Genomic DNA, 16,348 nt, shown 5'->3' on the forward strand with positions numbered 1-16,348 from the left:
TTCTGGAGCTTTTGTAAATCTTTCCAGGAGCAGGCAGCCTCATCTCTCCCTCAAGAAGTAGCTTGTGGATTTGAACCACCAACCTTGTGGTTGGCCGTCCAATGCATATGATAGCCGAACTGAGCAAGATAGACAGAATTGTACAGTAGAATTGATACACTGAATTATGTTAGCAAAGAATATTAAATATACTGTGTGCTGCCAGAAGAACGGACAAATCTGTGTTGGAGGAATGCTTCTTAGAAGCGATGATAATCAGACTTCGTCTTGTGAACTTTAGACATATTCTCAGGAAGGACCGGTCCCTGGGGAAGACCTTCCTGATGGGTAAGGTTGAGGAAGACCCTCGGGAGCTATAGTAATGAAATGAGTCATGGTATCAATTGGCACAGGACCAGAAAATGTTTCATAGAGTCTTTCCTTATGAGTGGGAACCACTCCAAGCCATGTAACAAGAACAGAGTGCATGTATCTTTGGTTTTAGTAGATAGCATCTAGAATTCATCAAAATTAGTTTAACTGATATAAACAATAGATAATTTTACTAAAGTAGTTGATATATTTCACCCAGAACATGTTCCCAGGTTTTAATTCCCAATTTAGCACAGTGATGGCATTCACTGTTTCATAGAACTCCAGAGATGCATAGCCGCTTTAAAATTGTGTTATTAAAAGTATCAACATGCAGATGGTGGTGCCGATGCTGGTGCGATAGGAAAGCAGAGAGAAGGTAAATGTGTCTTTGCTTGACTGATAGTTGTCATTATATTTGACAGTTTATGTTTGCTAAGTAATGACAGCATTGCTTTTCAAAAACCTAGTGATGTTATTTTTTGAGTTCCTGGTCCATTTGAAAGTTCCCTATATCTTTCCCTCAAGTTTTAGTCTCCTGCTTGAGGAATGTTTCTCTCACCTTGGAGATCCATATTCAGATCCTCTCCTTTCCTTTTCCCATTGTGAAAGGGGGTGCTCAGAGTGGTGCGCATGGGAGCCTCGTACCGGGCACTACTACCCCAACCTGGAGAGCACCCACATTACAGCTGCAGGGGAGAAGGAAGTAGAGACTAGATCAATGATTTTAATCTCTTTTCAATGTAAAGATTATTTAATCTCTGAGAATGCTTTTTAAGAAAGTCTTATAGGTAAGGTACGTGTTGAATTTCTACCAACTCTGACATTTTCCTAAAGAGAGTCACTGCTGTACTGACTTCTGTATATAATGGATAATAAACATTAAAGGGAAGCTTGGAGTTTAAGAAAAAGGCTAACATTAATGGAAACTCTTGTTCAGGTTTTTATTCCTGGCCTTTGAGCTTCTCATGGTGTAATTTAATTTATTCTTGAGTCAGGTAGCTGCTGCTTTGAAGCCTTTGTTTTAGATCCTTTGTTTGTAAACCTCTCCCAAGAATAGATCAAAAATGATGTTTATATCTGTTTCCAGAAGTGAGGAAGTAAGAACAGAGTAAGACTTTATGAGCATAGTTAACCCTTCCTGTTATCTTCACTATAGGTTACAGCGTTTGCTTTTAGATTCAATCTCTTGGAAACTATGCCAGTTCTTACAACTCTGGGCATTGACCTTCTTGGCTTGGGCCAATTTCTTTCTCTCTCTTCCACGAATCAGATTTGTGATGCCCTTTCCATATAAAATATGAAGTTACATTAGCCAATATTAATTAGATTTTAAAGTTCATTGTCTATTTACCCTTTACACAAAATGCATGCAAATTAAATTTCTGTGCAGATCACTGGGGAAAAGCATAACAACGTTCCAAACAAATTGTACATTTAATGAATAATCATGCATAAAAAACCCTGGATAGATAACTCTCAAACCCGATTCCCCAAGTCTACCCCCAAGTGACTCTCCATCTGCATGGCTGAAGTGAGAGGCTGCTCCAGTTGGAATTCAGAGAGCGATATTGTTAGTCATTAACACCAGGGCTTCATTCCTTCTGGGCTCCTGAAATCCATACAGTTTCACATGTCTTATCATTTTCTCTTGGCTCATTAGCTCATGGATACAAGAAAGTAGTTCCCCAAATTCACTGCCATTGAATCAATTCCAGCTGAGAGTGACCCTCTCTCTCTAGCCTCAACTTCCTCCCCGGAGGGACCAGTGGGTTTAAGGCTCCGACCTTGCGGTGAGGTGCCACACTTACCCAGCAGGGTCCCCAGACTAGTTAAGTCTCTGAAGATGGCGGCTTGACGAGTCTTTCTCTTTCTGAGGAGCTCTGTGTTCACAGAATCACGACGAGTCCAGCGTCACAGCGTCACACAAATCACCCGGCGTGACAAATGGAGACAAGTTGGGTGTTTTCTTTTTTTAATTTTTTGAAAAATAGAGTTAGGAGCGAGAAGGGAATAGTCTATTAGAAGGCCCAGAACTTTCTACTCTCTTAAAAAGTTACAGTCTCCAAAACTCTCGGGGGCGATTCAACCCTACTGCCCTTCGAGGGTCACTGTGAGTCAGCATCAACTCGATGGCGGTGACTTTGAGACTTTAAAAGTACCGGCTCGACTTCATGTTGACGTTGAAGTTGTGCATTCTAAAAGGAATGGGCCTTCAGGTTAGTTATTAGGAGCTATTAGAACCAACTAGTGCTTGCTACCACGCTGGTGTTTCTGCAAAGGGGATTTCCCACTACCAAGGGGATTTCTACCGGGATGCATGTATAGTTGCATGTTTAGTTGCATGTACAGTTGTATGGATTCTGACCGTGGGTGCTGTGCCTTCAAAACCAAGACTGTCCTCACATACAATACTGAATCCAAACTGACCTTCTCCTGCTCCTCCCACTAAGAAGGCTGATCCGGATTTCTTTACAAAGAAAGACGTCTTCCATACAAATTAGTCCTCTCCGGTGTCCCTTTGGGAAGTTCCCAGACTTCCTGTCCTCAGATCCTCTTCCGATTTAGAGAGGAGAATGTGGTATCGATGGGAGGCCTGGGCACTTTCCCTCCAGGAAGACCTGATGAGGACCCTTTCGTGTGGGAATGTTTTTCTCTGTTGCATGTATTTCAGAAGACTGAGGGAGCCTGTCTTTAAGAAACAAACCTCCAAGTCCAGTGTACGGATTGGGCCCCTCTCTATGTGTCTAGGGTGAAGTAGAGCAGGGACTCTACCAGCCTTCTCCACACTTTCCTTTGGCTTGGCGCTCCTGCCTGCCATCTCCCCATTGCTGTTGTTGTTGGAACTTCTTCCTCAAAACAGGCAGATTCAAAATTACCATCAGACTCATTTGGGTCCCCTCAGGAACGTGACCAGAGAGAATCCACTTACAAAGGTGGAAAGAAGCCAAGAGCAGGATGAGGTTAGAGCCCCAAGGACACACGTGCCCATTTTATTCATTGGTCTGGTTAGCAGGCCCTGGGTTCGACTATCTAGTCTAAACATTTACTCTGTCTCTGCACAGTGACCCATACTGAGAAATGGAGACCTCGGAAAGCACTGGAAGTAACCATCCAGGTATCTTGCTCCTAAGCTTTTCAAGCATTCGGTGACCACCAGATAAAATGTGCTGGTGTAACCTGGGATATGATACTTAACTTCTCATAAAGACTGAAATTCGCCTAGAATTATCATGTGTGAGAGGGGTAGAGGAGCATTCAGGAAACCAGTTCCACACCATCTACCACGCCGTGCCCACCCTTAGAAAGCAAGCTTTCTCTTGCCTTTACATCCCGAATCACCTTTCAGTTGGGTGTATGTGTATTTCTTCTTATCAATCACCACTGGCATAAAAATGACAGACCTGATAAGATTCTGTATTTAATGCCACTCTTTCTTGATCCAAATTGCTTCTTTCTGTCAATGTTGTTGAAATTAAAATGCCCAGTCTCCAGCAGAGCAGATGGCTAAGGTAGACCGTAAAATGTTGACGTCATTTAACTATAAGATCGTGGTAAGACCATATGTGATGAACTTTTAACCTACCTTAGGTACATCACTCGCTCACTGCCATCCTTCTCATGGCGACCCCATAGGACAGGGTACCCCTGTAGGTTCCTGAGGCTGTAGTGGGAAGATTTGTCTTTCTCCCTTGGAGCAGCTGGTGGCTTCAAAGTGCTAGCCTTGTCTTTCTCCCTTGGAGCAGCTGGCGGCTTCAAAGTGCTAGCCTTGTGGTTAGCAGCCCAATGCATAACCACTTTGCCACCAGGGCTCCTTCTCAAGTGCATAGCTTAGCCAACTCATTGCCATCAAGTCTTGTCTGGCTCATGGAGACCCCAGAGGATAAGGTGGAACTGCCCTTGTGGGTTTCCAAGACTGTCACTAGGGGAGAAAGCCTCATCTTTCTCCCATGGAGTGGCTAGTGGTTTTGAACTGCCGACCTTATTGTTTAGCAACCCAGGTTTAACCTAATATGCCACCAAGGCTCCTCTTTGTGTATGTTAGCTGCCTAGCCTGAATATCAAACGGTGATGTAGCTATGGCTCATTCTTCTTCGGCTTCTTTGTTTTTTAAGGAGAGAGCGAAATAGCCACATAAAGTTATGAGATGATTCTAAGTTCAATATGAAAACTCAGTGCTGATGCCAACATTGCTAACCCTTCTGCCAGCAAGTCCATTCTGACTCCTGGTGACCATATTGGACAGAGTGCAGCTGCTCCCCAGAGTTTCCTAAACTGAGTCTTTATGGGAACAAAGCACCCCATCTTCTCCTGCAGAGCAGCTCTCCTGCGTTTGAAAGACGTCCAACTTGGCAGTTAGAAACCCACCATTTGAACTCCTGTACCCCCAGGGTTCTGTAAGTGTTAGGAAAGTATAGAAAATACTGTGAAAAATAAGGTAGTAGGGAGTATAGAGGTGGTAATTCATTTATTTATAGATTATTTTGTTTCATTTGAAGTAAGACTTTAAGATTGAGACTAAGATATTTTATATCTTAGTCAAAATTGATTTCCCTCTTTGGAGTATTGGAGAGATGATGCTGTGAATAATGGGATCGTAGGGGGAGAAGGGGAAGTGTGGTTGTAAAAAAAAAGGATTCTCTCAACCACTGAACCTTGAAATGAAGGATGAGGCTCTGAGTCACCAGGAGAGAACATCCATTCTCATGGAACATGCACGCATTTACATTTCTGTTTATCCTTTCCTCCTTGTCTTTACCTTCCCCTCCACCAGCTCCACATTCTTGACTTGCTATAAGACTGGGTATGATCTGATTAAAGTGGAGTTTTGTCACTGGGTGATTTGTTGTTTTAGAATTGAACAGAATTTTTCAGGTTAGACAAAAGCAAGGTCAGTGGCGTCCAGGAGTCTGGGTTTTTATTGTTTTTGTGTTTAAATGTGTCCTGGATACACCATTTTAAAGGGCTTCTCTAGATCGTGCTATGCAGGTGTCCCGTCACTTGAGAAGGATGGTCATTATCTTCTAGACACAGTAGCTCCCCTCATAATAAGAATAGACTTCTTATTTACAGGTAAGATTAGTCTCCAGTCTACATTCTGGCTAGGGAGGAGGGAGGTATGCAGTCCTGAAAACCCAGTTTTATTTATCACACTGGTAGATAAAAGGTAAAAGGACTGGTGTTGCTCCCATGCTTCTACCTGCTTTCAATACCTGTACAGGAAGCTCTGCGAACAGGACCCAGCCAGTGAGAAAGAAGCATGAGGCATCAAATGAGTCTCAGTGTGTGACCCAGTGGCCCCAGAACCTAGCAGCCCATTGAAGCTGTGTATTGTATCTAGAGATCTTCTGTGTTATGCTATTTGAGGTAGTTAAGGTTTATTGTGCCAACCTGGCCAATAAACACATGTGGGGTTAATTGAAGGGCAGAGAGATAAATGGCTCAGTGAGCCTCCCCTTTGAAATTCTCGGGTCTCTTGTTTTCTGATGGTCAGACCAGGGTGCAGCTGCCTTGGCCAGTTCCCTGCTTCAGTTGGCAAGGCTCACTTCCTGTGAGACATCCCTGAGGAGAAGCCACATGGACCTATCCCAATGCAGCCCTGGGTGCTGGAGCAACCGTGTGGAGACCCCTGCCAGCGCTGAGATGCTTACATGTTCACTGACTTGGCTTTCCTCTTGCAGTCGGCATCATTGTGTGTGTTTTGTGAGATGGAGGAGGACTTTGTAGACCGGTGTCAGACATATGGGCTAATGTTGGACTTATGGTCTTGGACAGCCCTGGGTTGGAATGCTTTCTTAATGTACACTTACCCTTTATATAAAACTCTCTTTTAAATGCACATGAGTTTCTGTGGATTTGTTTCTCTGGTCTACCCAGAGTAACACACTATTCTACACCTGATTACCCTTGCTAATCACCACTTTAACTTAGTGCCCAGATCTTCAGACTTTATAACTTGAAGTTAGTAGATATGTCTGCTCTTTCTGTACCTCAGTTTCTTTGTCTATAAGCATAAGAGAGTTATGTTTATATATATATATATATATATGTATATATGTATATATGTATATATATGTATATATATGTATATGTATGTATGTATATATATATAAAACCATGTCTATATATTACAGAGATATTGCACAGTTCAACAGAAAAAAACAGAAGGTGTATTAAAGAGTTTTTTTTTTTAGTTTAAAATGCTGTACAAGTTTAATTTGTTATGAGGTCAGTTTGTAGATTTTGGTGTCACAAATTGGTAAGCATTAGCTTAGAAGACCTGTGTGTGGATGCATCTACTTTGCACATGCACAGAGTCTCAAGAGATCCAACCATGGAATATCGTCTCCCTGTTTACCCAGGCTACAGAGGAACCTGTTTTGAAATGAGCAGGATGCAGTGAGTGAAAGCAGTCGTGCATTAAGATAAAGTGATCACAGAAATCTCCTCCTCTGGAGAGGAGCCATTTAAGCAGAAAGTTGAATAGTAAGCAAGAGGCAATCCTGAGAACAATCAGAGGAGAGAGAAGGTGCAAAGGGCCTGGGGTAGGAAGAGGCTACTCTTTCCCAGGTGCTGACTCCTTGGTGGACAAAAGATGTGAAATTTCAAAGGAACCCATGGACCAGCTCCCCTAGGGCTTGGCAGGCCATGGCAAGGATGCTGGGTGCTACTCAAAATGTGTGGGAACCCCATTGAGGCATTTTTAAAAGATGATTCTGTCTTTTCTCTGCTGAAAATTAACTTTGAGGGAGCAAGGTAGTCAAAGAAGTTTAGAGGAAATTGCATATATCCCTGCAGAAGGACATCACACATGGTAAAATAGAGTCAGCAACTAGATGAACTGTTTGGTAAATCAGAAGACCCTCAACTAGATAGTCTGACACAAGGGCTGTCACGTGGGCTCAGACATATCAATGATTGTGAAGTGGCAAGGGCTCTTCTCATTCTGTTGTGCCTGGGTCACTGTGAATTGGGATCAAGTCAACCACGCCTAACAACAACAACAAGACTAAGTGTAATGATAGATTGTCTGGGATGTGGCCACCCTCATTTTCTTTAGTTCAGCCTTGCTCTTTGAAGCCCCTCAGGCCACCTCATCACTTGTGTTTTGTCCTAATCTCCTTTAGTACTCTTTGACATAGTTCTCATTCTGCCAAATGGTTGATTCAGCACAAAACATACCTGTTTGTCTTCTGTCTAATACAGTCCATAGATATCTATTGAAGGGATAGATGCATACATGCATTGATTCTCCGCGGCCAAGGTGCCTCAGAGTCACCTGGGGGGATTTAGGAACATGAATACTAGCCGAGGCCTGGGAGGGTTATGCAGTTTAAGCCATTTTTTGGCAAAGCTTCCGAGGATTCTGATCTGCAGCCAGAGGGTAGAACCAGGGCACTGGGTTAATTTTAGGTGGTCTGAGATCTTCCTTAGGACTGTTACTCCCACCCACTCACCCCCAATGCTGATATATTTATCTTTATGAATGTTGAAGGCTTAACAGAAAAAGCCGAGTTATCTAGCTTTTTAAAAGTTGCCCAAAAAATAAATACAAGAGTCTCTAGAAGCCTCCTGGGAGCAGTGGGTGAGAGTTTGGCTGCTAACAGAAATGTTGGTGGGTTGAACCTACTAGTCGCTCCACAGGACAAAGATAAGGAGTCTCTAGTTAGACGCATAGCTCGATGTTAATGCTCCAGGTCATCGGGATCCGTCTCCCAAGGATGAGCTATCAGCTTACCTTTGAAAGGGGAAGGTCCATCACTATTTTTCACTAGATATCTGAAATTTGACTGTTTTCCTTTGGTTTTTTACCATTTCTTGAGTCTGAAAACCCCCAGACAAGCAAAGGATTCAAGTTGACTCTCCCCCATGTGGAAGTCCCAAGCCTCGGCGATGGTGTGTTTTGTCCAAGTGTTTTGATTCCACCAGAGGAAGGTCTTTATTTAACTCTATAATGTGTATAGGATAATATCATGTCAAGGCACCTGCTTCCAAATAGAAACTAGGATGTTAGCGATAATAACAATAAACAGAAATTAAACTGAGCTGGGCTCGGTGCCCAGGAGAACTAGCCAGGCTCCAGGAACTGGGCAAGGGATAAACTGGTAGAGAGAACAAGCTGAAATGGATGGGGCTGCCACTGCCTCCATCGCTCGTGATGGCTCTGCAGTGCGACCCACTGCTGAGGAATCCCCTGGAGATGTTCACCCTGTGGGTGGTGTTCCCACCCTTCTCATTGCAGCGACCAATGTCCAATAGATCTCCTGTCCTGAAGGTCAGTCCTAAACATGTCAGTAGTCCACAGTGAGCCTGGATTGTTTTTGAAGTTATCCAGTGCTACAAATTATTGGGAAGCAAATGGGCCGACAGCAAAAATAGGCGGTCCTGACAACTTTAAATAAAGTTAGAAGACATGCCTTCATGCTCCCCAGGATGCCTAAATGTCGTATGATTTACATAAACAAAGGAGGAAATCCTCTGAGTGTGTTTAGGGGTGTGTGTCTAATACAGGAACTCATGCTTTCCTGTTATTGAAAAGCATTCTTTAATCTTTTGAGCACATGTTAGAACCTGCATATATTCCAGGTATGTTGTTTCCTTGAACGTTCAGACAGAAGAGCAGAGTGGGTGTAAGAGAGAAACCCTACCAGAGCCTCTCTTTGTTTGGTAGGAGACGTGCGCACACACACACACCCACAAGTGACTCCACTGAACGGAGGGACAGAGCCCTGGGAAGACTGCTAACGTTGCCTGGATTTAGTTAAGGGAACTGGATACCCCTAACGGGGACTTCACAGGTTCATCCTCGGAGCTCTAGGCTAGGGAAGCCCTTTGTGAACAGAGACTGCACAATGTCCCTCATCCTGTGTATTAAGAGGATGATGCCTCTTTAACCACCAAAAGCAATGTACCTGGTGTGAACATTTCAGAAGCTGTTAGCCGAGTGTAACTGGAACCATGGGGAATAAAGCATAGCATGAGTTGAAGAGAAGAAAAGGAATGTTTTTGTCTTTGACTAATTTCTGATTCGGCACAGAGGGAGCAGATTTTACCGAGGACAGGCAAAGAACACTCACCTTTGGTTCCTCCCTCTGGGCCCTGCTTTCCTCCGTCGATGACTCCAGCCATTGAAACTTATCATTGAAACATATCACCATAGGCTGTGATATGGATGAAAGAGAGTTTTCGCCTTGTGGGTTGTTTTTTTTTTTCGGGGGGGGGGGGGGGTTAACCACCAACCTTGATGGAAGTGGGTGCTTTTGGCCTTTCACTCCTCACGAATTCGGTTTGGCATCTGTTGGGCAGTTCCTTGCACGTGAGGGACCTGGGGGGTTATTTTGTAGCACATGTTTACCGCATGCATGCATCACCTTCAGCATCCATGCTTAAGATTGTAGTTATCACAACCAGCGGGACTTTCTTCTCACCCAGCTGGTTCAGTAGCACCATGTCTAGTTGATATTACGACTGCACAGAGCTAGGGGCTTAGAAAGAACTTGTAGGGAAAAAAATTTCGGGTGAGATACCAAATTACCTCCCCATCCTTGAGGCTCTAGAACAGCAGTTCTCAACCTGTGGGTCGCAACCACTTTGGGGATCCATTGACCTTTTCACAGGGTTCGCCTGAGACCATCAGAAAACACATATTTCCGATGGTCTTAGGAACCGAGACACCGCTCCTCTATCCGTCTCCAGACGGGTCCGCCCACATACAGATACGCCCACCTACAAGTACCCTGCGTGAAGACTGTTACCCATGCTACACTATGCTTCAAGACAACATTTCATTGATTTGCCATTAGAAATAAAGATTTCACAATATAGAATTGCATATTGTTTTTATGATTGATCACTATGCTTTAACTATGTTCAATGTGTAACAATGAAAATACATCCTGCCTATCAGATATTTCATGACAATTCATAACAGTAGCAAAATTAGTTATGAAGTATCAACAAAATAATTTTATGGTTGTGGGTCACCACCATATGAGGAACTGTATGAAAGGGTCACAGTGTTAGGAAGGTTGAGAACCGCTGCGCTAGAAGTAAGCCAAGACAAACATACCCAGGGTAACGGTCTCACGGCAGGCTGAAGGCTGAGAGGCGCACTTCTTCAGCATGGAAGCAGGTGGGGGCACAACTGAAAAGACCGGGGAAAGGAGCCTACCTGGCCAGAGAGATGGGGTCCCTTAGGTGCCATGTCAGGGTGCACTCAGAATGCCAGGTACCTTTGTGATCAACCACAAGGCAGGTACAAACTAGAGGGCATTTTAAAGAGGAAAATTAAACATTTGCTGTTTCATTTTGTGTTGTGTTGACTGAAGGCTGAGTCCTTTTCTTATTTAAAGCCTGAAATATTTACACTGGACTAGACGTGAGAAATGTGCATCGTAACTTGCCCTGAGAGCCAGGGACCTTCCCTCCCTTTAAAATGCATCCTTTCTTGATGAACCTCACGTGAATCCCGTCAGCCCTGTGCTTGTCTGCGATTATTCCCTTCTCCTCTAGCCTCCATTAAGGGTGGTTCTGAGTCACGAAGGAGCCCTCCCAACTGTAAAGTGCTTGAGGGCAATGATTAGCGTGCCTGTTTCCTTGGACTTCACCTGCATCAAACAATCTCATGTTCATATCCCTTTCTACTTTCTCTCTCTCTTCTTTCTCCTTCTCCACCCTCTCCGCTTCTTCCATCCCTCTGACTCCCCCTTCCCCTCCCCAACACACACACACACACACACACACACACACACACACCACCACCACCACCACCCCCACCACCACCACCAACAACAACAACAACACTGAATGAGGGTGGAAACTCGCCTGCAGCCCTACTGATCTCAGCGGTCTTTCCTTGACAGTGACAAACAAGAAGCCAACCCAAGCATCCATCACGAAGGTCAAACAGTTTGAAGGCTCCACGTCCTTCGTTCGGAGATCGCAGTGGATGCTCGAGCAGCTCCGCCAGGTTAATGGCATCGATCCTAATCGGGTGAGTAACTTGTTCAATGCCGACCAAAGGAGTTCTCTCACCAGATGACTCTCTGAGGTTGGCCGTGGTGGTGGTTTTAATCATTTTTAACAAGGCTGCTTCTTGTTCTCAGTTATGTGATTAAGACTTATGGCTCTTTAGAAATCTTGTCGTCTGGTTTGATGGGGGGAATCTAAGGGCCTGTGTAATAAAGAAATGCTGCCTCCACTAATGTGTGCTTCAGAATTCACTGTGCAAAGGCAGAATTCAAATGATCAGACCCATGGTTCTCAATGTTCATTAAGCTTCACTGAGCTCCTAAAGCACTAAAAATAAAGTTTTTCACAAAAATATAAAATATGGCATCACAAGCAATTATACATTGGGATTCTGTTGAGTTTCCTAAGCATTTTATAGTAAACTATGTATTTACAGTACATCCCCTTTTGCTTATGCACACATGTTCACATAAAATGTGCATATGAAGAAAAGCAAGTGTATTGTTATATTAGGCAGTAACCCCCCAAAACCGATGCTCATTTTTTTTAATGTAAGGGGGATAGTGCATTTGGAGTTAGTTCCACCAGATCAGACTGTTAATCAAGCTTTCTATATAGAGGTTCCAAAAAAATAATGTGTAACAGTATGCAACCAAAAAAGGCCTACTTTGTGGCAGACAGGGGGACTGGTTTTGCCACCATGACAATGCACCTGCTCACACAGCCATCTGCCAGCTTTTGGCAAAAAAACAGTATGCCTCTCTGCCCCACGCACCTTACTTACCCAACCTCGAGGGACATGAAAGGACAGCAATTTGATGACTTAGAAGAGATGAAGGAAAAAACTGAGGGAGGTGCTACCAGCCATCCAAACAGATGAGTTTGAAAAATGTTTCCCAGAATGGAATCACAGATTTGAGAACTATACTAAGTGTAATGGACAGTACTTTGAAGGTGATAAGGTAGTTTTGTTAAAAAAAAAAAAAAGTAAATACATAACTTTAAAAAATATCCATTTGCGGGGCGAACCCCCTCGGTATTGCACAGTAATGCTGGGAATACGGTTCTACCAAAGTTTAAGGGCAAAATTAATATGCTTTAGTCATGAGAACCTTGTTCCAGTTGGAATGGCAATAAAATACATAGTCTGAATTCTTACACAAGTCTTGATGTCTTAGTTAGGCGGTAGCAACTTCTAGGCTACCAATTTCCCCTGGATGCCTGTAAGCACTAAAAGATGTGGGCATTGCTGGATAAACAGGAAAACATTTTCTGTTTATACTCTCCATGTACTCAGATGCTAATAAAGATGAGACGTATGAACCTTGTCTTTGAAAAGCATTTTAAGCTCTGAGTCTTTAAAGGGAGGTGAGCTGAAATCAGCAGTTTTGATAGCTCAAGATCAATCGTCCTTTCACTGTCTTTTCCAGGATTCTGCAGAGTTTGATCTGTTGTTTGAAAATGCTTTTGACCAGTGGGTAGCCAGCACAGCCTCAGAAAAATGCACCTTCTTCCAGATCCTGCACCACACCTGCCAGCGATACCTCACAGACAGGAAGCCGGAATTTATTAACTGCCAGTCCAAAATCATGGGAGGTGAGTGGGCATTTCTATAAGCTAGTCATCTTGAAACTCACTTATACATGAGAAAGATGTATAATCCTCAGGAGAATGAAAAACCCCAAAGAAACAAAAACGAAATCAGACAGCAGGAGAGCCCTTCTAGAGAGTGGAGGATATGCTAAATCTTGACATGGTGGTAAGTTTCCATTCTTATCCCCAAACTGGGCTTCTTAGAAAAATCGACTTCAGCATTTTCTTTACACTAGAGCCCTTGGTATCAGCTCCTCTATTTTCCCCTCCCTCCTCCACCCTCCCGCTCTCATGAACCCTTGATAATTTATCAATTATTTTTATTTTCATATTTTACACCATCTGCTGTCTTCCTCCACCTACATTTCTGGTGTTCATTCCCCTGAGAGGGGGGCGGTTGTATGTCAATCATTGTGAACGCTTCCCCTTTCTCTCCCTTCTCCCCCCACCTTCGGCCTACCCTCATGGTATCGCTACTCTCATTATTGGTCCTGAGGGGATTATCTGTCCTGGATTCTGTATGTCAAGAGCTCTTATCTGTACCTGTGTACATGCTCTGGACTAGCTGGATTTGTAAGGTAGACCTGGGGTCATGATAGTTAGGATTTGTAAGGTAGACCTGGGGTCATGATAGATAGATAGGAGGAAGCATTAAAGAACTAGAAAAATGTGTTTTTCTTCAGTGCTATACTGCACCCTGGCTGACTCATCCCTTCCTTGTGACCCTTCTATGAGGGATGTCCAATTGTCTACACTCTGACTCCCCTCGTTGCATTGAAATCGTTGCTTTTTATGGGTCTTCTGATGCCTGATACCTGATCCCATCAACACCTTGTTATCACACGGGTTGGTGTACTTCTTCCATGTGGGCTTCATTGCTTCTGAGCTAGATGGCCGCTTGTTTAACTTCAAGCCTTTAAGTCCCCAGACACTATAGCTTTTGATAGCCGGGCACCATCAGGTTTTTTCACCACATTTGCTTATGCACCCATTTTGTCTTCAGCGATCCCCTCGGAAAGGTGAGCATCAAAGGATGCCAGGTTATTAGAACAAAATGTTCTTGCGTTGAAGGAGGACTTGAATAGAGACCCAGTGTCCGTCTGTTACCTTAATACTTAACCTATAAGTAGATGTAAATAGACCTATATCTCTATTGTTATCTCTTAATATATTTACATATGAGCATGCCTATGTTTATACCTCTATAAATGTCTTATGTCACCTAGTTCTTTCCCCTAGTTCCTTTTCCTTTCCTCCTGTCCCACTATCATGTTTGACCTTCATTCAGTTCTCTGTACTTCCTCTCAGCTACGTTGCACTTGATTGAACCCCACCAGGCGTTCTATGCCCTCCTCACCACTGATTTTAGATCTCTTGTTGGTCCGGTGTCCCTGGGTTTGTTGGATTTCCCTCTCCTTTTCCCCCATCCCCCCTCTCCCCTGTCCCCTAGAGCCTTCAGTCTGTTATTTTCTCCTTGGGCTTGTTTATCCTCCCCACCTTATGTAAATAGGAGTGAAAAAAGAAGAAGAAGAAGAAAACAAAATAGCCTATGAATAGTTTCAGGTCTGCCTGCTGTCCTGCCCCTTTCTTCTGAACTACCACGAGTCCTGTTTGTTCTTTGAGTCTCACGCGCCGAGCTGAGTCAGGAAGAGGCCTGTAATCCAGCACGGAGGGGCAAGTACCAGGCTTGGCAACACAGTAAAGACACTTAGAGAGGACACCCCTTGAGGTGGCATTTCTTATCAAGGAATTAAAACCGTGCTGAAAGTACACAAACCTTTCTAAGTTCTCTGTGAATTTGGGAGCATGTTGGTAATATTGATCTTTTCTCTTGGTGTTAGAGGACTTTAAAAAAACACACCAATTTGAATTCTTAGTTAAACCTCTCAGGATGACCCCTGTGGGAGACATTATATCTTCTCTTGAGCTGCAGGTATCTTTCCTCTGCCTATGAGGCAGAAGCCATGATTTGGTTCTAGCAACTGATGTGCGCACGGTCGTGTTTCCATGCACCTGTTAGATGCGGTATGAAGACGGCATTGTCCCAGTCTTTATTATCCTCTGAAGTGCTTGCCGTTCCTCTTAGACAGGAAGAGGCTTACATCATAGGACCTTGAAAGGTATTTCTTCAGCATCGATGCAGGCTTTCATTACAGCTTCTCTATTTAGTCCTAGAAAAACCGGAGAGGTGATGAGTGGTTGCATATTTTCTTCAAAGTCGTCACATCCTGTGGTATCAAACTGAAAAATGTCCAACACAGATGTTTAAAGGGAAAGGGAATATCAAAGAGTAAGCCCTTACTATTTGGGAAATGTAATGGTATATAGCTTTCTGTCTTGTCTGTGCCACCAAGGCTTTTCAAATGAACCCTGCTTTGAAAACCCAGACTTCACAGCCTTGGCAGAGCTTTGAAGCCCACCAAGCTTAGGCCTGACTACAGACGGCCATGTTTTCAGTGAGTGGAAAGTTGGGCAGGAAATCCTGACCTTCTTGCATTCTGCTGTGGGAGGAGTTGGCTCTGCTGCTCCAGGTCCCAATGTGTTTCTTGGTCTTCAGTTTCTTCTGTGGAACATTTTCCTCATTGGTGTCAGGGGGGAGGTCAATACCTTGTACAGCTGCCCTTGGGCACAGAATCTCCGCTACAGGTAAAAGGATGTGATGGACTTGGAGTTTTCTGGGCCCTTGGAGAGAAGGTGCCCTTGGGCATGCCTCTGCACTGTGCTTCCTCCTGAGCGCAGAGGGGCCAGAAGCAGAGGCAGTGCCATGGCATGAAGACCTGGTGAGGGCAGCACACCCAACTGCTTCCTACTGAGATTAGCCTTGGCTTTGATTACTCTTTCCATCCATCTCCTCTGAGAGACAGCACTAAGCCATTCCTCTCCTCTGTTGCCTCTCCTCTGTTGCTCTCGTTTCTTCTTTCGGATTAGGCCCTTTCAGTCCTTTCTCCACTCAGAGGACTCAGGGTCTAGTCATCCGATAAACAAGTACCAGGAGCCCTGGTGTGCAGTGGTTAAGGGCTCAGCTGCTGGCCCAACGTTCTGTGGTTTGAAGTCCCCAGCTGCTCCATAGCAGAGGAATGTGACAATCAGCACTAGAAATAAAATGGCAGTGGTGGAGCCTACCTGAAGTGCCTTCTGGATTTACTGGTGTCTGACTAAGACAAATGAGGAGAGCCAACCAAACCACATGTGCTCTTGACAAACCACACACAGCCTCTCTTACTATCAGTCATTCATCTTTGCTAATAGTTGTACCAAGAGGATGCTAGCTTATAAATTTGCTAATTAGCCTTCCTTTCCACCAATTATTACAACTCTGAACCTTTTTTAAAAAATCATTTTATTGGGGGCTCATACAGCTCTTATCACAATCCATACATATATCCATTGTGTCAAGCACATTAATACATTTGTTGCCATCATCATTCTCAAA

At 43.9% G+C, this 16,348-nt stretch overlaps 1 protein-coding gene across 1 annotated transcript in view; it reads left to right on the forward strand.

Moving 5' to 3' along the window:
* STXBP6 (syntaxin binding protein 6) overlaps positions 1 to 16,348 on the forward strand; it is a 278,730-nt gene that overhangs the window by 196,500 nt on the left and 65,882 nt on the right. Inside the window, exons 3-4 of the mRNA XM_030884885.2 lie at positions 11,214 to 11,344; positions 12,753 to 12,918. Of these exons, the coding sequence (XP_030740745.2) occupies positions 11,214 to 11,344; positions 12,753 to 12,918 (297 nt within the window). The remainder of the gene's footprint in view (positions 1 to 11,213; positions 11,345 to 12,752; positions 12,919 to 16,348) is intronic.

Source organism: Echinops telfairi, unplaced genomic scaffold, assembly GCF_000313985.2.
Source record: "Echinops telfairi isolate 266 unplaced genomic scaffold, ASM31398v2 ScPeMD7_18;HRSCAF=68, whole genome shotgun sequence".
Lineage (NCBI taxonomy): Eukaryota > Metazoa > Chordata > Mammalia > Afrosoricida > Tenrecidae > Echinops > Echinops telfairi.